Consider the following 25,707-nt stretch of genomic DNA (forward strand, 5'->3'; position numbering starts at 1 on the left):
TTAAAACATGAATAAGCTAATATTTCAAACGAATGTATGATCATTGTGTATCACAGTTGTTTAAATTAAAGTAATATTACAAATGTATATTATGGTCTAAATGATCATAATACTTAACTTTCGAGATGACAGAAGAGGTGTGCATATTTCATGTCAGAAACTGCTGTGTGCATAATTTATGTAATTCTCTGAAGAATGTAATTCTGCTGGTAAGAATGTATAACTTTTCAACCATTCTTGATAATTGATATGCACTTGCTTTGAACGTGTTTTTTCTCTCTTCCAAATACAATAAAGCATATCTGTGTTGCTAGCCTTCTGGTCTACGCTTGGGAAGAACCTTCTTGACAATTTCTAATTGACACATTTGTAAGTGACTGTTTTCAAAATATTATGAACAAAAAATATGGATAAGTCAACGTTATACTTGATGTGGTAACTATTGTTAAAGAGCATGTTTTCACAATACTTTATACGTGCTTTCCTTTTCGTAAATGTTACGAATATATAGTTTGCAGAACATCTGATATTTGATAACTTTAGCAAGACTGAACACGATAAAACTTGCATTTGTATTCGCCAATTGCAAGATACACCGCTTGTTTGAAAGACCATTCAAACATAAAACTGCATATCTAAACTTCTAACCTTCTGGCTGAGGAGATATCCTGTGTGATGTCTTGCCTGCTGTGGTGCTCGTTGTAATGTGTATAAAATGACCACATGACCTATGTTATATTAAAAACCTTAAATTTACGATCAACTACTTTTTTTGAGGCGTATTACTCAGGCCCCATTAAACATGACAGCTGCTCCCACATCCTGTCTCCTGAATGTGGGAAATACCCTGTATGCCACGCCCACAAATATGTATGCCACGCCCACAAATATGTGGCTATTTTCATATGATCTGATTATTCAAATAATCTAACCACCAATGAGTAGAGTAATTGATTACTTAAATAATCAGCCTAAAGTGAACATTCACTTTATAATGGACACCTCTTCTATAGGTATGAGTCAAATTATATTGACTACTTTTATTTGATCGCCAATGTTAAACAATATGTTCGACAACAAATGCATGTTTTAGGTTATCTTACCTTCGGCTTTTCCTTTTGCAGGAACCTTCTTAATCTCCACAAATTCTTCATACGTTTCTAAATGAAAAAAAAATAAACATTAAGCAGTGTTCCAAATGAATATACTCATGTTATAATGAATGCAGTAAGCGCTGATCAAGATATGGGTTTGTTTTGAAAGTCGTTCCAAACACAAGTACCATATCTGACAAGCTAACCTCGTTTATCTTTGGGAGGAACCTTCTTAACTTCCACATATTCTTCGTAATGTTCTAAAGAGTAATAAAATGTATTTTACAACACAAAGCTTTACATTTAAATCATCAACAAATTAAGTGCCACCTTTTTATTAGACGATACGACAATATTTCACGTATTCTTTGGGTCTTTCGGTAGATAAACTATCTATGTAAAACCACGTAGATAGTCTAGCTACGTAAAGCCACGTAGATAGACTATCTACGTGGCTTTACCGAAAGACCCAAAGAATATTAATTCCTGCAGTCACGAAAGCTTTAAGTCAAAATGTAATATTTCACGTGCTAAATCATTTCACAGCCTTTCTTTATAAGTGGACCAACACTGAATAGGCTAAGGTATAACATATCTGGGTCTAGTTACATGAACACCTTGAATTTTACTTTAAGTGGCACAGCCCTGCAATTGCTTGCTCGCGTCACTGCTGGCAGAAGAGCTTCCACTAGAGGAAGCTCGACATCGTTTCTCTGGAAGGTACTTTGGCCTTCTCTTCCATGCTGGCCAAACATCTCGGAAGAGGTGAGAGTACCAAACACTTTACACCGCTACACGCAACCTGCCAATATACAGAATGTCATGTCGATATTTATTCTGGCATGTCCATTTACTTTAACCTATATTGATGTAAACGTAAAAACAAAGGTAAGTTATGGTATTTTTTTTACAAGTTCCCATTAATGCAATGCTCATTAATTTGTCAAAAACAACAATGCCCCTAACTGTACTGATTGGGAAGCTTACTGAGCTAATGCAGACTTTAATCAAATTGGCCTTCCAGGATAATGTCATGTAGTTGCAAATGTAAACAATGAGCACACGTAAAAAACACGATAATGTCATGTAGTTGCAAATGTAAACAATGAGCACACGTAAAAAACACAATCCTTTGAAAGATATGCGTTTGTTTTGAAAGTTGCACCAAAGACAAACAACATATCTGAATTCCTGACCTTCAGTTTTAGCCTGGGTAGTAACTTTCTTTATCACCACTTCTTCGTCAAATTCTAACAATAAAGTCAGCGTAGTGTATTAGAGGACTAACCCATAAACAGAAACATTCTAAATATGTTGTGATTGTAGTTGTAACTTGTTTAAATTATGCATGAAAATTAGATTCAATTTTAACAGTTGATTGAAGAAGTTGCAAATTTCATGGGAATGTTGAGGAAGATATGGGTTTGGTTCAGAAGCTTTTCCAAACACAAGCACCATATCTCACACGCTAACCTTCTCGTCTAGCTTTGGAAGGAACTTTCTTAATCTCCAAAGTTTCTTCATAGTGTTCTAAAAATGAATACAGCAAGATTTTTTATAACTAGAAACACGTGAGATGTCTAAACATAATTGCATGAAAATATAATATATTACTGTGACAAAGTACACGGAGGTGTTTCGATAATAGCATCAAGACTGAAGGCGACTAGGTAGGTCACTAGAAGGCCTCATTCATTGACCATTAAATATAACTTAGAGCATTATTATAAATACGAACACAATAAGGATGGGTACACCATAAAGACTGACTAACTGTTACATACGGACAAAAACCCAACAATTCTATGATATGTGCTTGTTTTGAAAGTCCCTTCAAACACAAACCACATATCTGAATCCCTAACCTTCTGGCTTAGGCTTGGCAGGAACTTTCCTTATCTCTAATTTTTCTTCGTGAATTTCTAACAATAAAATCAAAATGTTAGATTATTATCAATTAACATATTAATAAAATGTGCTAAATGTATAAAATTACATAATTAAGCATGTACATGAGATTTAAAACGTTAAACCACATGGCAATCATTAGCGAAGATATGGGTTGGGTTTGAATGCCTTTCCAAACACAAGCACCATATCTCACACACTAACCTTCTCGTTTAGCTTTGGGAGGAACTTTCTTAATCTCCACAGTTTCTTCATAATGTTCTAAAATATATGAATAATAAGATTTTTTACAACTATAAACTCAATAGATTCCTTACCATAATAACATAAAAAAGATAACATTTTACTGTATTAAGATACTCGAAGGTGCTTCTATGATAACATCAAGACTGACGAAGATAAGGTAGGTCTATAGAGGCCTCGTGTGTTTCCCATTGAACATAACTTAGAGCATAATCGTGAACACAATAAGGTATGATACACCATAAAGATTGACTAACATTCACATAGATCTGAAATCCCCAAAAATGTATGATATGTGTTTGGTTTGAAAATCACTTCAAACACAAAACACATATATGGATTCCTAACCTTCTGGTTTAGGCTTGGCAGGAACTTTCCTTATCTCCACTTTTTCCTCATAAAGTTCTAACAATAAAATCAACATGCAGTATTATTGATAAGTGATAAATGTATCAGTTGAGGTAATTAAGCATGAACATGCGATTTAACAGCTAAACCACGATGATTATAAGATAGGAATTTGGAATTTCATGTCAATGTTCACAAAGATATGAGATGTGTTTTTAAAGCATTTCCAAATGCAAGCCCCACATCCCTCACGCTAACCTTCCCGTTTAGCTTTCGGAGGAACCTTTTTTAATCTCCACTTTGTGTTCATAATGTTCTAACAAATAAAACCAGTTGTTTATAAAAAAAAATATCATAGAATCACACCAGATGCCTTGCCATCATTGTGTTAAACAAGGTATGTCACCTTTTAAATAAATATTTTAACCTGACAAAGTGTTTCCATGAGAGGATCAACACGGAATAAGATTAGTCATGACTTGTAGAAGGCCTCAGGCCGTGTCAATCAACTTAACTTGCAGCGAATCATAAGCATAAACATAATGAGGGAGGGTATACCATTAATCGTGCAATACACCAGAGTTCAAACACTAAGCGTGCGTGTATATAGTCTTCTTAATTCATTGCTGGCCCTACATTCAGCAATATAACACGTGTTTAATTTCTAATCAGGTGAGAGCGCATTGTGACTGAGCGTCTTTTGAAAAGATAAAAATGGGCCACAGAATGAAATACAACAGCAAAACAATGCAGTACAAAAAAATAAAAGCCACACAGACAAATTTAAAAAATCTGTTAAAACCATAACAACACCAAGCAAAGGCTAATTCTTCGAAACAGATTAAAAAAAGAACATTATGATGTATAATATTATGTAGTGATACATATTAATCAGTACTCTGTGTAAACATAACTTAGAGCATAATCAAACACACAAACGCCATGTGGAAGGTTTATACCATGATGGATTATTTAACATATAAATAGGAGTAAAAGTTAACCAATCCTAAGATATGGGTTTGGTTTGGAAAGTCTTTCCAAACACAAGCACCATATCTCACACACTAACCTTCTCGTTCAGCTTTGGGAGGAATTTTCTTAATCTCCACAGTTTCTTCATAATGTTCTAAAAATACATATAGCAAGCTGTTCTTAACAACTCGAAACTCATCAGATGCCTTACCATAGTTGAATTAAAGATAATATTTCACTGTATTAAGATACTCGAAGGTGCTTCTATGATAACATCAAGACTGACGAAGATAAGGTAGGTCTATAGAGGCCTCGTGTGTTTCACATTGAACATAACTTCGAGCATAATCATGAACACAATAAGGTATGACACACCATAAAGATTGACTAACATTCACATAGATCTGAAATCCCCAAAAATGTATGATATGTGTTTGGTTTGAAAGTCACTTCAAACACAAAACATATATATATGGATTCCTAACCTTCTGGCTTAGGCTTGGCAGGAACTTTCCTTATCTCTACTTTTTCTTCATAAAGTTCTAACAATAAAATCAACACGTTAGACGACTATCCATTGCAGCATTATTAATATGTGTTAATGTATCAGTTGAGGTAATTAAGCATGAACATGGGATTTAACAGCTAAACCACTGTGATTAGAAGATAGAAATTTGGAACTTCATCAACGATATAGGTGTGTTTCGAAAGCCTTTCCAAACGCAAGCCCCCGTATCTCACACGTTAACCTTCTCGTTTAGTTTTGGGGATAACTTTTTTAATCTCCACTTTTTCTTCATAATATTCAAAAAAATTATACAAGTGTTTATTTAAAAATTAACAAATAAAATCCCATCAAATGCCTTTCAATCGTTGTGTTACACAACCTATTTGACCTGTTAAATAAATATTTCAACCTGACAAAGTATTTCTATGAGAGGATCAACACGGAATAAGACGAGTCAAGCATTGTAGAAGGCCTCAAGCATTGTCCATTCAACATAACTTGTAGCTAACCATAAGTATAAAAACAATGAGGTTTGGCATGTCATTAATAGTGCACTTAACTCAAAGGCGATATACCAGAGGTCAAATACTCATTGGGTAGCAAACTGCGCTGTGGTTTTCTTAATTTATTGTTAGCTGTCTGTACATCCAGCAATGAAATAAACATTCCATTTCTATTCGGTAAAGTGACGACGACCGCTTGTGTTGCGATCGAAACGTCGTGATGTGTTTTATTCATCATGGGACCTCCTTTGCCAGTACCAAAATATGATAATAAGTTTGTCCCCTTTTTTCTGGCAACGAAACAGGTTTAAAGATGTTCAAACATCAAACTGAAACCTTTAACAAGGAATCATGTCTGCATTAACCACGATGCTTGTGGTCAGAATGCAAACAAAAAACATACTCTGATAATATGATACATTGTCCTTGAAACTGATCTTTTGTTGCCAGAAAAAAATGGGGGAAAACATATTATCATATTTTTATTCACTTTATTATTATTATTTCTATCTACGTAACTTTACCGAAAGAACCAAATAATATTAATTCCTGCAAGTCATTAAAGTTTTAAGTCAAACTTCCATTTCTAATCAGGGTGAGAGCCTATTATGACTGAGTCTCTTTTTAAAAGAGAGATATGGGCGACAAAAAAACAGGGAGATAAAACAATACTGTAAAAAAATTAGAATATTAAATATGAAATCTACGGAAAAAAAATCTGTTTAAACAATAACAACACCAGCCATATAATAATTATCCAAAATAGATATGAAAAACATTATGATGCATAATATTATGTATTAAAAAATATTAACCGTTACGGTGTGTAAACAGAACTTAGAACATAATCATATGAATAAATACCATGTGGAAGGATGTAATATGATGCCTTGTTCATTAACATTTAAATGGAAGTCAAAGCCAATCAACCCAAAGATATGGGTTTGGTTTGGAAGACTTTCCAAACACAAGCACCATATCTCACACGCTAACCTTCTCGTCTAGCTTTGGGAAGAACCTTCTTAATCTCCACAGTTTCTTCATAATGTTCTGAAAATACATATAACAGGATGTTTTGACAACTATAAACTAATCAGATGCCTTACCAGGATTGCATTAAGAGATAATATTTCACTGAATTAAGATACTCAAAGTTCTTTCTATGATGACATCAAGACTGAAGGAGACAAGGTAAGTCTATAGAGACCTCGAGTGTTTCCCAGGAAACATAACTTAGAGCATAATCATGAACACAATAAGGCATGATACACCATAAACATGGACTAATCTTCGCATACACGTGAAACCCCACCAATGATATGATATGTGTTTGGTTTGAAAATCACTTCAAACACAAAACACATATATGGATTCCTAACCTTCTGGTTTAGGCTTGGCAGGAACTTTCCTTATCTCTACTTTTTCTTCATAAAGTTCTAACAATAAAATCAACACGTTAGACGACTATCCATTGCAGCATTATTAAAATGTGCTAATGTATCAGTTGAGGTAATTAAGCATGAACATGGGATTTAACAGCTAAACCACAATGATTAGAAAACAGGAATGTGGAACTTCATGTTAATGTTCACAACGATGTAGGTGTGTTTAGAAAGCCTTTCCAAACGCAAGCCCCCGCATCTCACACGTTAACCTTCTCGTTTAGCTTTGGGGAGAACTTTTTTAATCTCCACTTTTTCTTCATAATCAATAAAATAATACAAGTGTTTATTTAAAATTTCACAAATTGAATCCCATCAGATGCCTTTCAACCTATTTCAAATTGTTAAGTAAATATTTCAACCTGACAAAGTGTTTCTATGAGAGGATCAACACGGAATAAGATGAGTGAAGCCTTGTAGAAGGCCTCAAGCATTGTCCATTCAACATAACTTGTAGCTAACCATAAGTATAAAAACAATGAGGTTTGGCATGTCATTAATAGTGCACTTAACTCAAAGGCAATATTTAAAATAAAATCTGCAGACAAAAAAATATGTTAAAACTATAACAACACCAAGCAGAGAATAATTCTCCAAAATATATTAAAAACATTATGATGTATAATATTACATATAAAACAAAAATAACCGCTATGATGTGTACACACAACTTAGAGCATAATAATATAAATAAATAGCAAATAGAAGTATGTAATATTTAAATGGAAGTCAAAGCCAATCGATCCAAGATATGGGTTTGGTTTGGAAGACTTTCCAAACACAAGCACCATATCTCACATCCTAACCTTCTCGTCTAGCTTTGGGAGGAACCTTCTTAATCTCCACAGTTTCTTCATAATGTTCTGAAAATATATATAGCAGGATGTTTTACAAATATAAACTAATCAGATGCAATACCATAATTGCATTAAGAGAAAATATTTCCCTGTATTGAGATAGTCAAAGGTGTTTCTATGATAACATAAAGACTGAAGGAGATAAGGTAGGTCTATAGAGACCTCGAGTGTTTCACAGGAAACATAACTTAGAGCATAATCATGAACACAATAAGGCATGATACACCATAAACATTGACTAACCTTCACATACACGTGAAACCCCACCAATGATATATGTGTTTGGTTTGAAAATCACTTCAAACACAACACACATATATGGATTCCTAACCTTCTGGCTTAGGCTTGGCAGGAACTTTCCTTATCTCTACTTTTTCTTCATAAAGTTCTAACAATAAAATCAACACGTTAGACGACTATCCATTGCAGCATTATTAATATGTGCTAATGTATCAGTTGAGGTAATTAAGCATGAACATGGGATTTAACAGCTAAACCACAGTGATCAGAAGATATAAATTTGGAACTTCATCAACGATGTAGGTGTGTTTCGAAAGCCTTTCCAAACGCAAGCCCCCGCATCTCACACGTTAACCTTCTCGTTTAGCTTTGGGGAGAACTTTTTTAATCTCCACTTTTTCTTCATAATCAATAAAATAATACAAGTGTTTATTTAAAATTTCACAAATTGAATCCCATCAGATGCCTTTCAACCTATTTCACCTGTTAAATAAATATTTCAACCTGACAAAGTGTTTCCATGAGAGGATCAACACGGAATAAGACGAGTCAAGCCTTGTAGAAGGCCTCAGGCATTGTCCATTCAACATAACTTGTAGCTAACCATAAGTATAAAAACAATGAGGTTTGGCATGTCATTAATAGTGCACTTAACTCAAAGGCAATATACCAGAGGTCAAATACTCATTGGGTAGCAAACTGCGCTGTGGTCTTCTTAATTTATTGTTAGCTGTCTGTACATCAAGCAATGAAATAAACATTCCATTTCTATTCGGTTAAAGTGACGACGACCGCTTGTGTTACGATCGAAACGTCGTGATATTTTTTATTCCTCATGGGACCTCCTTTGCCAGTACCAAAATATGATATTAAGTTTGTGCCCTTTTTTCTGGCAACGAAACAGGTTTAAAGATGTTCAAACATCAAACTGAAACCTTTAACAAGGAATCATGTCTGCATTAACCACAATGCTTGTGGTCAGAATGCAAACAAAAAACATACTCTGATAATATGATACATTGTCCTTGAAACTGATCTTTTGTTGCCAGAAAAAAATGGGGGAAAACATATTATCATATTTTTATTCACTTTATTATTATTATTTCTATCTACGTAACTTTACCGAAAGAACCAAATAATATTAATTCCTGCAAGTCATTAAAGTTTTAAGTCAAACTTCCATTTCTAATCAGGGTGAGAGCCTATTATGACTGAGTCTCTTTTTAAAAGAGAGATATGGGCGACAAAAAAACAGGGAGATAAAACAATACTGTAAAAAAATTAGAATATTAAATATGAAATCTACGGAAAAAAATCTGTTTAAACAATAACAACACCAGCCATATAATAATTATCCAAAATAGATATGAAAAACATTATGATGCATAATATTATGTATTAAAAAATATTAACCGTTACGGTGTGTAAACAGAACTTAGAACATAATCATATGAATAAATACCATGTGGAAGGATGTAATATGATGCCTTGTTCATTAACATTTAAATGGAAGTCAAAGCCAATCAACCCAAAGATATGGGTTTGGTTTGGAAGACTTTCCAAACACAAGCACCATATCTCACACGCTAACCTTCTCGTCTAGCTTTGGGAAGAACCTTCTTAATCTCCACAGTTTCTTCATAATGTTCTGAAAATACATATAACAGGATGTTTTGACAACTATAAACTAATCAGATGCCTTACCAGGATTGCATTAAGAGATAATATTTCACTGAATTAAGATACTCAAAGTTCTTTCTATGATGACATCAAGACTGAAGGAGACAAGGTAAGTCTATAGAGACCTCGAGTGTTTCCCAGGAAACATAACTTAGAGCATAATCATGAACACAATAAGGCATGATACACCATAAACATGGACTAATCTTCGCATACACGTGAAACCCCACCAATGATATGATATGTGTTTGGTTTGAAAATCACTTCAAACACAAAACACATATATGGATTCCTAACCTTCTGGTTTAGGCTTGGCAGGAACTTTCCTTATCTCTACTTTTTCTTCATAAAGTTCTAACAATAAAATCAACACGTTAGACGACTATCCATTGCAGCATTATTAAAATGTGCTAATGTATCAGTTGAGGTAATTAAGCATGAACATGGGATTTAACAGCTAAACCACAATGATTAGAAAACAGGAATGTGGAACTTCATGTTAATGTTCACAACGATGTAGGTGTGTTTAGAAAGCCTTTCCAAACGCAAGCCCCCGCATCTCACACGTTAACCTTCTCGTTTAGCTTTGGGGAGAACTTTTTTAATCTCCACTTTTTCTTCATAATCAATAAAATAATACAAGTGTTTATTTAAAATTTCACAAATTGAATCCCATCAGATGCCTTTCAACCTATTTCAAATTGTTAAGTAAATATTTCAACCTGACAAAGTGTTTCTATGAGAGGATCAACACGGAATAAGATGAGTGAAGCCTTGTAGAAGGCCTCAAGCATTGTCCATTCAACATAACTTGTAGCTAACCATAAGTATAAAAACAATGAGGTTTGGCATGTCATTAATAGTGCACTTAACTCAAAGGCAATAATAAAAATAAAATCTGCAGACAAAAAAATATGTTAAAACTATAACAACACCAAGCAGAGAATAATTCTCCAAAATATATTAAAAACATTATGATGTATAATATTACATATAAAACAAAAATAACCGCTATGATGTGTACACACAACTTAGAGCATAATAATATAAATAAATAGCAAATAGAAGTATGTAATATTTAAATGGAAGTCAAAGCCAATCGATCCAAGATATGGGTTTGGTTTGGAAGACTTTCCAAACACAAGCACCATATCTCACATCCTAACCTTCTCGTCTAGCTTTGGGAGGAACCTTCTTAATCTCCACAGTTTCTTCATAATGTTCTGAAAATATATATAGCAGGATGTTTTACAAATATAAACTAATCAGATGCAATACCATAATTGCATTAAGAGAAAATATTTCCCTGTATTGAGATAGTCAAAGGTGTTTCTATGATAACATAAAGACTGAAGGAGATAAGGTAGGTCTATAGAGACCTCGAGTGTTTCACAGGAAACATAACTTAGAGCATAATCATGAACACAATAAGGCATGATACACCATAAACATTGACTAACCTTCACATACACGTGAAACCCCACCAATGATATATGTGTTTGGTTTGAAAATCACTTCAAACACAACACACATATATGGATTCCTAACCTTCTGGCTTAGGCTTGGCAGGAACTTTCCTTATCTCTACTTTTTCTTCATAAAGTTCTAACAATAAAATCAACACGTTAGACGACTATCCATTGCAGCATTATTAATATGTGCTAATGTATCAGTTGAGGTAATTAAGCATGAACATGGGATTTAACAGCTAAACCACAGTGATCAGAAGATATAAATTTGGAACTTCATCAACGATGTAGGTGTGTTTCGAAAGCCTTTCCAAACGCAAGCCCCCGCATCTCACACGTTAACCTTCTCGTTTAGCTTTGGGGAGAACTTTTTTAATCTCCACTTTTTCTTCATAATCAATAAAATAATACAAGTGTTTATTTAAAATTTCACAAATTGAATCCCATCAGATGCCTTTCAACCTATTTCACCTGTTAAATAAATATTTCAACCTGACAAAGTGTTTCCATGAGAGGATCAACACGGAATAAGACGAGTCAAGCCTTGTAGAAGGCCTCAGGCATTGTCCATTCAACATAACTTGTAGCTAACCATAAGTATAAAAACAATGAGGTTTGGCATGTCATTAATAGTGCACTTAACTCAAAGGCAATATACCAGAGGTCAAATACTCATTGGGTAGCAAACTGCGCTGTGGTCTTCTTAATTTATTGTTAGCTGTCTGTACATCAAGCAATGAAATAAACATTCCATTTCTATTCGGTTAAAGTGACGACGACCGCTTGTGTTACGATCGAAACGTCGTGATATTTTTTATTCCTCATGGGACCTCCTTTGCCAGTACCAAAATATGATATTAAGTTTGTGCCCTTTTTTCTGGCAACGAAACAGGTTTAAAGATGTTCAAACATCAAACTGAAACCTTTAACAAGGAATCATGTCTGCATTAACCACAATGCTTGTGGTCAGAATGCAAACAAAAAACATACTCTGATAATATGATACATTGTCCTTGAAACTGATCTTTTGTTGCCAGAAAAAAATGGGGGAAAACATATTATCATATTTTTATTCACTTTATTATTATTATTTCTATCTACATAACTTTACCGAAAGAACCAAAGAATATTAATTCCTGCAAGTCATGAAAGTTTTAAGTCAAACTTCCATTTCTAATCAGGGTGAGAGCCTATTATGACTGAGTCTCTTTTTAAAAGAGAGATATGGGCGCCAAAAAAACAGGGAGATAAAACAATACTGTAAAAAAATTAGAAGATTAAATATGAAATCTACGGAAAAAAAATCTGTTTAAACAATAACAACACCAGGCATATAATAATTATCCAAAATAGATATGAAAAACATTATGATGTATAATATTATGTATTAAAAAATATTAACCGTTACGGTGTGTAAACAGAACTTAGAACATAATCATATGAATAAATACCATGTGGAAGGATATAATATGATGCATTGTTCATTAACATTTAAATGGAAGTCAAAGCCAATCAACCCAAAGATATGGGTTTGGTTTGGAAGACTTTCCAAACACAAGCACCATATCTCACACGCTAACCTTCTCGTCTAGCTTTGGGAAGAACCTTCTTAATCTCCACAGTTTCTTCATAATGTTCTGAAAATACATATAACAAGATGTTTTGACAACTATAAACTAATCAGATGCCTTACCAGGATTGCATTAAGAGATAATATTTCACTGAATTAAGATACTCAAAGGTGTTTCTATGATGACATCAAGACTGAAGGAGACAAGGTAAGTCTATAGAGACCTCGAGTGTTTCCCAGGAAACATAACTTAGAGCATAATCATGAACACAATAAGGCATGATACACCATAAACATGGACTAATCTTCGCATACACGTGAAACCCCACCAATGATATGATATGTGTTTGGTTTGAAAATCACTTCAAACACAAAACACATATATGGATTCCTAACCTTCTGGTTTATGCTTGGCAGGAACTTTCCTTATCTCTACTTTTTCTTCATAAAGTTCTAACAATAAAATCAACACGTTAGACGACTATCCATTGCAGCATTATTAATATGTGCTAATGTATCAGTTGAGGTAATTAAGCATGAACATGGGATTTAACAGCTAAACCACAATGATTAGAAAACAGGAATGTGGAACTTCATGTTAATGTTCACAACGATGTAGGTGTGTTTAGAAACCCTTTCCAAACGCAAGCCCCCGCATCTCACACGTTAACCTTCTCGTTTAGCTTTGGGGAGAACTTTTTTAATCTCCACTTTTTCTTCATAATCAATAAAATAATACAAGTGTTTATTTAAAATTTCACAAATTGAATCCCATCAGATGCCTTTCAACCTATTTCAAATTGTTAAGTAAATATTTCAACCTGACAAAGTGTTTCTATGAGAGGATCAACACGGAATAAGATGAGTGAAGCCTTGTAGAAGGCCTCAAGCATTGTCCATTCAACATAACTTGTAGCTAACCATAAGTATAAAAACAATGAGGTTTGGCATGTCATTAATAGTGCACTTAACTCAAAGGCAATAATAAAAATAAAATCTGCAGACAAAAAAATATGTTAAAACTATAACAACACCAAGCAGAGAATAATTCTCCAAAATATATTAAAAACATTATGATGTATAATATTACATATAAAACAAAAATAACCGCTATGATGTGTACACACAACTTAGAGCATAATAATATAAATAAATAGCATATAGAAGCATGTAATATTTAAATGGAAGTCAAAGCCAATCGATCCAAGATATGGGTTTGGTTTGGAAGACTTTCCAAACACAAGCACCATATCTCACATCCTAACCTTCTCGTCTAGCTTTGGGAGGAACCTTCTTAATCTCCACAGTTTCTTCATAATGTTCTGAAAATATATATAGCAGGATGTTTTACAACTATAAACTAATCAGATGCAATACCATAATTGCATTAAGAGAAAATATTTCCCTGTATTGAGATAGTCAAAGGTGTTTCTATGATAACATAAAGACTGAAGGAGATAAGGTAGGTCTATAGAGACCTCGAGTGTTTCACAGGAAACGTAACTTAGAGCATAATCATGAACACAATAAGGCATGATACACCATAAACAATGACTAACCTTCACATACACGTGAAACCCCACCAATGATATATGTGTTTGGTTTGAAAATCACTTCAAACACAAAACACATATATGGATTCCTAACCTTCTGGCTTAGGCTTGGCAGGAACTTTCCTTATCTCTACTTTTTCTTCATAAAGTTCTAACAATAAAATCAACACGTTAGACGACTATCCATTGCAGCATTATTAATATGTGCTAATGTATCAGTTGAGGTAATTAAGCATGAACATGGGATTTAACAGCTAAACCACAGTGATTAGAAGATATAAATTTGGAACTTCATCAACGATGTAGGTGTGTTTCGAAAGCCTTTCCAAACGCAAGCCCCCGCATCTCACACGTTAACCTTCTCGTTTAGCTTTGGGGAGTACTTTTTTAATCTCCACTTTTTCTTCATAATCAATAAAATAATACAAGTGTTTATTTAAAATTTCACAAATTGAATCCCATCAGATGCCTTTCAACCTATTTCAAATTGTTAAATAAATATTTCAACCTGACAAAGTGTTTCTATGAGAGGATCAACACGGAATAAGACGAGTCAAGCCTTGTAGAAGGCCTCAGGCATTGTCCATTCAACATAACTTGTAGCTAACCATAAGTATAAAAACAATGAGGTTTGGCATGTCATTAATAGTTCACTTAACTCAAAGGCAATATACCAGAGGTCAAATACTCATTGGGTAGCAAACTGCGCTAATGTGGTCTTCTTAATTTATTGTTAGCTGTCTGTACATCAAGCAATGAAATAAACATTCCATTTCTATTCGGTTAAAGTGACGACGACCGCTTGTGTTGCGATCGAAACGTCGTGATATTTTTATTCCTCATGGGACCTCCTTTGCCAGTACCAAAATATGATATTAAGTTTGTCCCCTTTTTTCTGGCAACGAAACAGGTTTAAAGATGTTCAAACATCAAACTGAAACCTTTAACAAGGAATCATGTCTGCATTAACCACAATGCTTGTGGTCAGAATGCAAACAAAAAACATACTCTGATAATATGATGCATTGTCCTTGAAACTGATGTTTTGTTGCCAGAAAAAAATGGGGGAAAACATATTATCATATTTTTATTCACTTTATTATTATTATTTATATCTACGTAACTTTACCGAAAGAACCAAAGAATATTAATTTCTGCAAGTCATGAAAGTTTTAAGTCAAAATTCCATTTCTAATCAGGTGAGAGCCTATTATGACTGAGTCTCTTTTTAAAAGAGAGATATGGGCGACAAAAAAAAACAGGGAGATAAAACAATACTGTAAAATAATTACGAGATTAAATATGAAATCTACGGAAAAAAAAATCTGTTTAAACTATAACAACACCAGGCAGAAAATAATTATCCAAAATAGATATGAAAAACATTATGATGTATAATATTATGTATTAAAAATATTAACCGCTATGGTGTGTAAACAGACCTTAGAACATAATCATATGAATAAATACCATGTGAAAGGATATAATATGATGCATTGTTCATTAACATTTAAATGGAAGTCAAAGCCGATAAACCCAAAGATATGGGTTTGGTTTGGAAGACATTCCAAACACAAGCACCATATCTCACATCCTAACCTTCTCGTCTAGCTTTGGGAGGAACCTTCTTAATCTCCACAGTTTCTTCATAATGTTCTGAAAATACATATAACAGGATGTTTTACAACTATAAACTCATCAGATGCCTTACGAAAATTGTATTAAGAGATAATATTTCCCTGTATTGAGATACTCAAAGGTGTTTCTATGATAACAGAAAGACTGAAGGAGACAAGGTAGGTCTATAGAGACCTCGAGTGTTTCCTAGGAAACGTAACTTAGAGCATAATTATGAACACAAAAAGGCATGATACACCATAAACATTGACTAACCTTCACATACACGTGAAACCCCACCAATGATATATGTGTTTGGTTTGAAAATCACTTCAAACACAACACACATATATGGATTCCTAACCTTCTGGCTTAGGCTTGGCAGGAACTTTCCTTATCTCTACTTTTTCTTCATAAAATTCTAACAATAAAATCAACACGTTAGACGACTATCCATTGCAGCATTATTAATATGTGCTAATGTATCAGTTGAGGTAATTAAGCATGAACATGGGATTTAACAGCTAAACCACAATGATTAGAAAACAGGAATGTGGAACTTCATGTTAATGTTCACAACGATGTAGGTATGTTTCGAAAGCCTTTCCAAACGCAAGCCCCCGCATCTCACACGTTAACCTTCTCGTTTAGCTTTGGGGAGAACTTTTTTAATCTCCACTTTTTCTTCATAATCAATAAAATAATACAAGTGTTTATTTAAAATTTCACAAATTGAATCCCATCAGATGCCTTTCAACCTATTTCAAATTGTTAAGTAAATATTTCAACCTGACAAAGTGTTTCTATGAGAGGATCAACACGGAATAAGATGAGTGAAGCCTTGTAGAAGGCCTCAAGCATTGTCCATTCAACATAACTTGTAGCTAACCATAAGTATAAAAACAATGAGGTTTGGCATGTCATTAATAGTGCACTTAACTCAAAGGCAATATTAAAAATAAAATCTGCAGACAAAAAAATATGTTAAAACTATAACAACACCAAGCAGAGAATAATTCTCCAAAATATATTAAAAACATTATGATGTATAATATTACATATAAAACAAAAATAACCGCTATGATGTGTACACACAACTTAGAGCATAATAATATAAATAAATAGCAAATAGAAGCATGTAATATTTAAATGGAAGTCAAAGCCAATCGATCCAAGATATGGGTTTGGTTTGGAAGACTTTCCAAACACAAGCACCATATCTCACATCCTAACCTTCTCGTCTAGCTTTGGGAGGAACCTTCTTAATCTCCACAGTTTCTTCATAATGTTCTGAAAATATATATAGCAGGATGTTTTACAAATATAAACTAATCAGATGCAATACCATAATTGCATTAAGAGAAAATATTTCCCTGTATTGAGATAGTCAAAGGTGTTTCTATGATAACATAAAGACTGAAGGAGATAAGGTAGGTCTATAGAGACCTCGAGTGTTTCACAGGAAACATAACTTAGAGCATAATCATGAACACAATAAGGCATGATACACCATAAACATTGACTAACCTTCACATACACGTGAAACCCCACCAATGATATATGTGTTTGGTTTGAAAATCACTTCAAACACAACACACATATATGATTCCTAACCTTCTGGCTTAGGCTTGGCAGGAACTTTCCTTATCTCTACTTTTTCTTCATAAAATTCTAACAATAAAATCAACACGTTAGACGACTATCCATTGCAGCATTATTAATATGTGCTAATGTATCAGTTGAGGTAATTAAGCATGAACATGGGATTTAACAGCTAAACCACAGTGATCAGAAGATATAAATTTGGAACTTCATCAACGATGTAGGTGTGTTTCGAAAGCCTTTCCAAACGCAAGCCCCCGCATCTCACACGTTAACCTTCTCGTTTAGCTTTGGGGAGAACTTTTTTAATCTCCACTTTTTCTTCATAATCAATAAAATAATACAAGTGTTTATTTAAAATTTCACAAATTGAATCCCATCAGATGCCTTTCAACCTATTTCACCTGTTAAATAAATATTTCAACCTGACAAAGTGTTTCCATGAGAGGATCAACACGGAATAAGACGAGTCAAGCCTTGTAGAAGGCCTCAGGCATTGTCCATTCAACATAACTTGTAGCTAACCATAAGTATAAAAACAATGAGGTTTGGCATGTCATTAATAGTGCACTTAACTCAAAGGCAATATACCAGAGGTCAAATACTCATTGGGTAGCAAACTGCGCTGTGGTCTTCTTAATTTATTGTTAGCTGTCTGTACATCAAGCAATGAAATAAACATTCCATTTCTATTCGGTTAAAGTGACGACGACCGCTTGTGTTACGATCGAAACGTCGTGATATTTTTTATTCCTCATGGGACCTCCTTTGCCAGTACCAAAATATGATATTAAGTTTGTGCCCTTTTTTCTGGCAACGAAACAGGTTTAAAGATGTTCAAACATCAAACTGAAACCTTTAACAAGGAATCATGTCTGCATTAACCACAATGCTTGTGGTCAGAATGCAAACAAAAAACATACTCTGATAATATGATACATTGTCCTTGAAACTGATCTTTTGTTGCCAGAAAAAAATGGGGGAAAACATATTATCATATTTTTATTCACTTTATTATTATTATTTCTATCTACGTAACTTTACCGAAAGAACCAAAGAATATTAATTCCTGCAAGTCATGAAAGTTTTAAGTCAAACTTCCATTTCTAATCAGGGTGAGAGCCTATTATGACTGAGTCTCTTTTTAAAAGAGAGATATGGGCGACAAAAAAACAGGGAGATAAAACAATACTGTAAAAAAATTAGAAGATTAAATATGAAATCTACGGAAAAAAAATCTGTTTAAACAATAACAACACCAGGCATATAATAATTATCCAAAATGGATATGAAAAACATTATGATGTATAATATTATGTATTAAAAAATATTAACCATTACGGTGTGTAAACAGAACTTAGAACATAATCATATGAATAAATACCATGTGGAAGGATATAATATGATGCATTGTTCATTAACATTTAAATGGAAGTCAAAGCCAATCAACCCAAAGATATGGGTTTGGTTTGGAAGACTTTCCAAACACAAGCACCATATCTCACACGCTAACCTTCTCGTCTAGCCTTGGGAAGAACCTTCTTAATCTCCACAGTTTCTTCATAATGTTCTGAAAATACATATAACAAGATGTTTTGACAACTATAAATTAATCAGATGCCTTACCAGGATTGCATTAAGAGATAATATTTCACTGAATTAAGATACTCAAAGGTGTTTCTATGATGACATCAAGACTGAAGGAGACAAGGTAAGTCTATAGAGACCTCGAGTGTTTCCCAGGAAACATAACTTAGAGCATAATCATGAACACAATAAGGCATGATACACCATAAACATGGACTAATCTTCGCATACACGTGAAACCCCACCAATGATATGATATGTGTTTGGTTTGTAAATCACTTCAAACACAAAACACATATATGGATTCCTAACCTTCTGGTTTAGGCTTGGCAGGAACTTTCCTTATCTCTACTTTTTCTTCATAAAGTTCTAACAATAAAATCAACACGTTAGACGACTATCCATTGCAGCATTATTAATATGTGCTAATGTATCAGTTGAGGTAATTAAGCATGAACATGGGATTTAACAGCTAAACCACAATGATTAGAAAACAGGAATGTGGAACTTCATGTTAATGTTCACAACGATGTAGGTGTGTTTAGAAAGCCTTTCCAAACGCAAGCCCCCGCATCTCACACGTTAACCTTCTCGTTTAGCTTTGGGGAGAACTTTTTTAATCTCCACTTTTTCTTCATAATCAATAAAATAATACAAGTGTTTATTTAAAATTTCACAAATTGAATCCATCAGATGCCTTTCAACCTATTTCAAATTGTTAAGTAAATATTTCAACCTGACAAAGTGTTTCTATGAGAGGATCAACACGGAATAAGATGAGTGAAGCCTTGTAGAAGGCCTCAAGCATTGTCCATTCAACATAACTTGTAGCTAACCATAAGTATAAAAACAATGAGGTTTGGCATGTCATTAATAGTGCACTTAACTCAAAGGCAATAATAAAAATAAAATCTGCAGACAAAAAAATATGTTAAAACTATAACAACACCAAGCAGAGAATAATTCTCCAAAATATATTAAAAACATTATTAAGTATAATATTACATATAAAACAAAAATAACCGCTATGATGTGTACACACAACTTAGAGCATAATAATATAAATAAATAGCATATAGAAGCATGTAATATTTAAATGGAAGTCAAAGCCAATCGATCCAAGATATGGGTTTGGTTTGGAAGACTTTCCAAACACAAGCACCATATCTCACATCCTAACCTTCTCGTCTAGGTTTGGGAGGAACCTTCTTAATCTCCACAGTTTCTTCATAATGTTCTGAAAATATATATAGCAGGATGTTTTACAACTATAAACTAATCAGATGCAATACCATAATTGCATTAAGAGAAAATATTTCCCTGTATTGAGATAGTCAAAGGTGTTTCTATGATAACATAAAGACTGAAGGAGATAAGGTAGGTCTATAGAGACCTCGAGTGTTTCACAGGAAACGTAACTTAGAGCATAATCATGAACACAATAAGGCATGATACACCATAAACAATGACTAACCTTCACATACACGTGAAACCCCACCAATGATATATGTGTTTGGTTTGAAAATCACTTCAAACACAAAACACATATATGGATTCCTAACCTTCTGGCTTAGGCTTGGCAGGAACTTTCCTTATCTCTACTTTTTCTTCATAAAGTTCTAACAATAAAATCAACACGTTAGACGACTATCCATTGCAGCATTATTAATATGTGCTAATGTATCAGTTGAGGTAATTAAGCATGAACATGGGATTTAACAGCTAAACCACAGTGATTAGAAGATATAAATTTGGAACTTCATCAACGATGTAGGTGTGTTTCGAAAGCCTTTCCAAACGCAAGCCCCCGCATCTCACACGTTAACCTTCTCGTTTAGCTTTGGGGAGAACTTTTTTAATCTCCACTTTTTCTTCATAATCAATAAAATAATACAAGTGTTTATTTAAAATTTCACAAATTGAATCCCATCAGATGCCTTTCAACCTATTTCAAATTGTTAAATAAATATTTCAACCTGACAAAGTGTTTCTATGAGAGGATCAACACGGAATAAGACGAGTCAAGCCTTGTAGAAGGCCTCAGGCATTGTCCATTCAACATAACTTGTAGCTAACCATAAGTATAAAAACAATGAGGTTTGGCATGTCATTAATAGTTCACTTAACTCAAAGGCAATATACCAGAGGTCAAATACTCATTGGGTAGCAAACTGCGCTAATGTGGTCTTCTTAATTTATTGTTAGCTGTCTGTACATCAAGCAATGAAATAAACATTCCATTTCTATTCGGTTAAAGTGACGACGACCGCTTGTGTTGCGATCGAAACGTCGTGATATTTTTATTCCTCATGGGACCTCCTTTGCCAGTACCAAAATATGATATTAAGTTTGTCCCCTTTTTTCTGGCAATGAAACAGGTTTAAAGATGTTCAAACATCAAACTGAAACCTTTAACAAGGAATCATGTCTGCATTAACCACAATGCTTGTGGTCAGAATGCAAACAAAAAACATACTCTGATAATATGATGCATTGTCCTTGAAACTGATGTTTTGTTGCCAGAAAAAAATGGGGGAAAACATATTATCATATTTTTATTCACTTTATTATTATTATTTCTATCTACGTAACTTTACCGAAAGAACCAAAGAATATTAATTTCTGCAAGTCATGAAAGTTTTAAGTCAAAATTCCATTTCTAATCAGGTGAGAGCCTATTATGACTGAGTCTCTTTTTAAAAGAGAGATATGGGCGACAAAAAAAAACAGGGAGATAAAACAATACTGTAAAATAATTACAAGATTAAATATGAAATCTACGGAAAAAAAATCTGTTTAAACTATAACAACACCAGGCAGAAAATAATTATCCAAAATAGATATGAAAAACATTATTATGTATAATATTATGTATTAAAAATATTAACCGCTATGGTGTGTAAACAGACCTTAGAACATAATCATATGAATAAATACCATGTGAAAGGATATAATATGATGCATTGTTCATTAACATTTAAATGGAAGTCAAAGCCGATAAACCCAAAGATATGGGTTTGGTTTGGAAGACATTCCAAACACAAGCACCATATCTCACATCCTAACCTTCTCGTCTAGCTTTGGGAGGAACCTTCTTAATCTCCACAGTTTCTTCATAATGTTCTGAAAATACATATAACAGGATGTTTTACAACTATAAACTCATCAGATGCCTTACGAAAATTGTATTAAGAGATAATATTTCCCTGTATTGAGATACTCAAAGGTGTTTCTATGATAACAGAAAGACTGAAGGAGACAAGGTAGGTCTATAGAGACCTCGAGTGTTTCCTAGGAAACGTAACTTAGAGCATAATTATGAACACAAAAAGGCATGATACACCATAAACATTGACTAACCTTCACATACACGTGAAACCCCACCAATGATATGATATGTGTTTGGTTTGAAAGTCACTTCAAACACAAAACACATATATGGATTCCTAACCTTCTGGCTTAGGCTTGGCAGGAACTTTCCTTATCTCCACTTTTTCTTCATAAAGTTCTAACAATAAAATCAACACGTTAGACGACTATCCATTGCAGCATTATTAATATGTGTTAATGTATCAGTTGAGGTAATTAAGCATGAACATGGGATTTAACAGCTAAACCACAATGAATAGAAAACATGAATGTGGAACTTCATGTTAATATTCACAACGATATAGGTGTGTTTCGAAAGCCTTTCCGAACGCAAGCCCTCGCATCTCACACGTCAACCTTCTCGTTTAGCTTTGGGGAGTACTTTTTTAATCTCCACTTTTTCTTCATAATCAATAAAATAATACAAGTGTTTATTTAAAATTTCACAAATTGAATCCCATCAGATGCCTTTCAACCTATTTCAAATTGTTAAGTAAATATTTCAACCTGACAAAGTGTTTCTATGAGAGGATCAACACGGAATAAGACGAGTGAAGCCTTGTAGAAGGCCTCAGGCATTGTCCATTCAACATAACTTGTAGCTAACCATAAGTATAAAAACAATGAGGTTTGGCATGTCATTAATAGTGCACTTAACTCAAAGGCAATATTAAATATAAAATCTGCAGACAAAAAAATATGTTAAAACTATAACAACACCAAGCAGAGAATAATTATCCAAAATATATTAAAAACATTATGATGTATAATATTACGTATAAAACAAAAATAACCGCTATGATGTGTAAACACAACTTAGAGCATAATAATATAAATAAATAGCATATGGAAGCATGTAATATTTAAATGGAAGTCAAAGCCAATCGATCCAAGATATGGGTTTGGTTTGGAAGACATTCCAAACACAAGCACCATATCTCACATCCTAACCTTCTCGTCTAGCTTTGGGAGGAACCTTCTTAATCTCCACAGTTTCTTCATAATGTTCTGAAAATACATATAGCAGGATGTTTTGCAACTATAAACTAATCAGATGCAATACCATAATTGCATTAAGAGATAAAAATTTCCCTGTATTGAGATAGTCAAAGGTGTTTCTATGATAACATCAAGACTGAAGGAGATAAGGTAGGTCTATAGAGACCTCGAGTGTTTCCCAGGAAACATAACTTAGAGCATAATTATGAACACAATAAGGCATGATACACCATAAACATTGACTAACCTTCACGTACACGTGAAATCCCACCAATGATATGATATGTGTTTGGTTTGAAAGTCACTTCAAACACAAAACATATATATATGGATTCCTAACCTTCTGGCTTAGGCTTGGCAGGAACTTTCCTTATCTCTACTTTTTCTTCATAAAGTTCTAACAATAAAATCAACACGTTAGACGACTATCCATTGCAGCATTATTAATATGTGTTAATGTATCAGTTGAGGTAATTAAGCATGAACATGGGATTTAACAGCTAAACCACAATGAATAGAAAACAGGAATGTGGAACTTCATGTTAATATTCACAACGATATAGGTGTGTTTCGAAAGCCTTTCCAAACGCAAGCCCCCGCATCTCACACGTTAACCTTCTCGTTTAGCTTTGGGGAGTACTTTTTTAATCTCCACTTTTTCTTCATAATCAATAAAATAATACAAGTGTTTATTTAAAATTTCACAAATTGAATCCCATCAGATGCCTTTCAACCTATTTCAAATTGCTAAGTAAATATTTCAACCTGACAAAGTGTTTCTATGAGAGGATCAACACGGAATAAGACGAGTGAAGCCTTGTAGAAGGCCTCAGGCATTGTCCATTCAACATAACTTGTAGCTAACCATAAGTATAAAAACAATGAGGTTTGGCATGTCATTAATAGTGCACTTAACTCAAAGGCAATATTAAATATAAAATCTGCAGACAAAAAAATATGTTAAAACTATAACAACACCAAGCAGAGAATAATTCTATAAAATATATTAAAAACATTATGATGTCTAATATTACGTATAAAACAAAAATAACCGCTATGATGTGTAAACACAACTTAGAGCATAATAATATAAATAAATAGCATATGGAAGCATGTAATATTTAAATGGAAGTCAAAGCCAATCGATCCAAGATATGGGTTTGGTTTGGAAGACATTCCAAACACAAGCACCATATCTCACATCCTAACCTTCTCGTCTAGCTTTGGGAGGAACCTTCTTAATCTCCACAGTTTCTTCATAATGTTCTGAAAATACATATAGCAGGATGTTTTACAACTATAAACTAATCAGATGCAATTCCATAATTGCATTAAGAGATAAAATGTCCATGTATTGAGATAGTCAGAGGTGTTTCTATGATAACATCAAGACTGAAGGAGATAAGGTAGGTCTATAGAGACCTCGAGTGTTTCCCAGGAAACATAACTTAGAGCATAATCATGAACACAATAAGGCATGATACACCATAAACATTGACTAACCTTCACATACACGTGAAACTCCACCAATGATATGATATGTGTTTGGATTGAAAATCACTTCACACACAAAACACATATATGGATTTCTAACCTTCTGGCTTAGGCTTGGCAGGAACTTTCCTTATCTCTACTTTTTCTTCATAAAGTTCTAACAATAAAATCAACACGTTAGACGACTATCCATTGCAGCATTATTAATATGTGCTAATGTATCAGTTGAGGTCATTAAGCATGAACATGGGATTTAACAGCTAAACCACGATGATTAGAAAACAGGAATGTGGAACTTCATGTTAATGTTCACAACGATGTAGGTGTGTTTAGAAAGCCTTTCCAAACGCAAGCCCCCGCATCTCACACGTTAACCTTCTCGTTTAGCTTTGGGGAGAACTTTTTTAATCTCCACTTTTTCTTCATAATCAATAAAATAATACAAGTGTTTATTTAAAATTTCACAAATTGAATCCCATCAGATGCCTTTCAACCTATTTCACCTGTTAAATAAATATGTCAACCTGACAAAGTGTTTCTATGAGAGGATCAACACGGAATAAGATGAGTGAAGCCTTTTAGAAGGCCTCAGGCATTGTCCATTCAACATAACTTGTAGCTAACCATAAGCATAAAAACAATGAGGTTTTGC

The 25,707-nt window shown here is 33.7% G+C and overlaps 1 protein-coding gene across 50 annotated transcripts in view; it reads right to left on the reverse strand.

The window, feature by feature from the left end:
• Positions 1-25,707, reverse strand: part of TTN (titin) — a 355,181-nt gene that overhangs the window by 194,885 nt on the left and 134,589 nt on the right. For 45 of the 50 annotated variants that reach the window (XM_076067945.1, XM_076067951.1, XM_076067944.1 and 42 more), the window contains 9 exons: positions 19,120-19,176; positions 4,663-4,719; positions 3,594-3,650; positions 3,207-3,263; positions 2,960-3,016; positions 2,568-2,624; positions 2,291-2,344; positions 1,301-1,354; positions 1,104-1,160 (listed from right to left, as the gene is read on the reverse strand). In XM_076067945.1, the coding sequence (XP_075924060.1) occupies positions 1,104-1,160; positions 1,301-1,354; positions 2,291-2,344; positions 2,568-2,624; positions 2,960-3,016; positions 3,207-3,263; positions 3,594-3,650; positions 4,663-4,719; positions 19,120-19,176 (507 nt within the window). The remainder of the gene's footprint in view (positions 1-1,103; positions 1,161-1,300; positions 1,355-2,290; positions 2,345-2,567; positions 2,625-2,959; positions 3,017-3,206; positions 3,264-3,593; positions 3,651-4,662; positions 4,720-19,119; positions 19,177-25,707) is intronic. The other 5 variants (XM_076067946.1, XM_076067923.1, XM_076067921.1 and 2 more) reach the window with 5 other exon arrangements.

Source organism: Petromyzon marinus, chromosome 19, assembly GCF_048934315.1.
Source record: "Petromyzon marinus isolate PM22_M1 ecotype Great Lakes invasive population chromosome 19, UKy_Petmar_22M1.pri1.0, whole genome shotgun sequence".
Taxonomy (NCBI): Eukaryota; Metazoa; Chordata; class Hyperoartia; order Petromyzontiformes; family Petromyzontidae; genus Petromyzon; species Petromyzon marinus.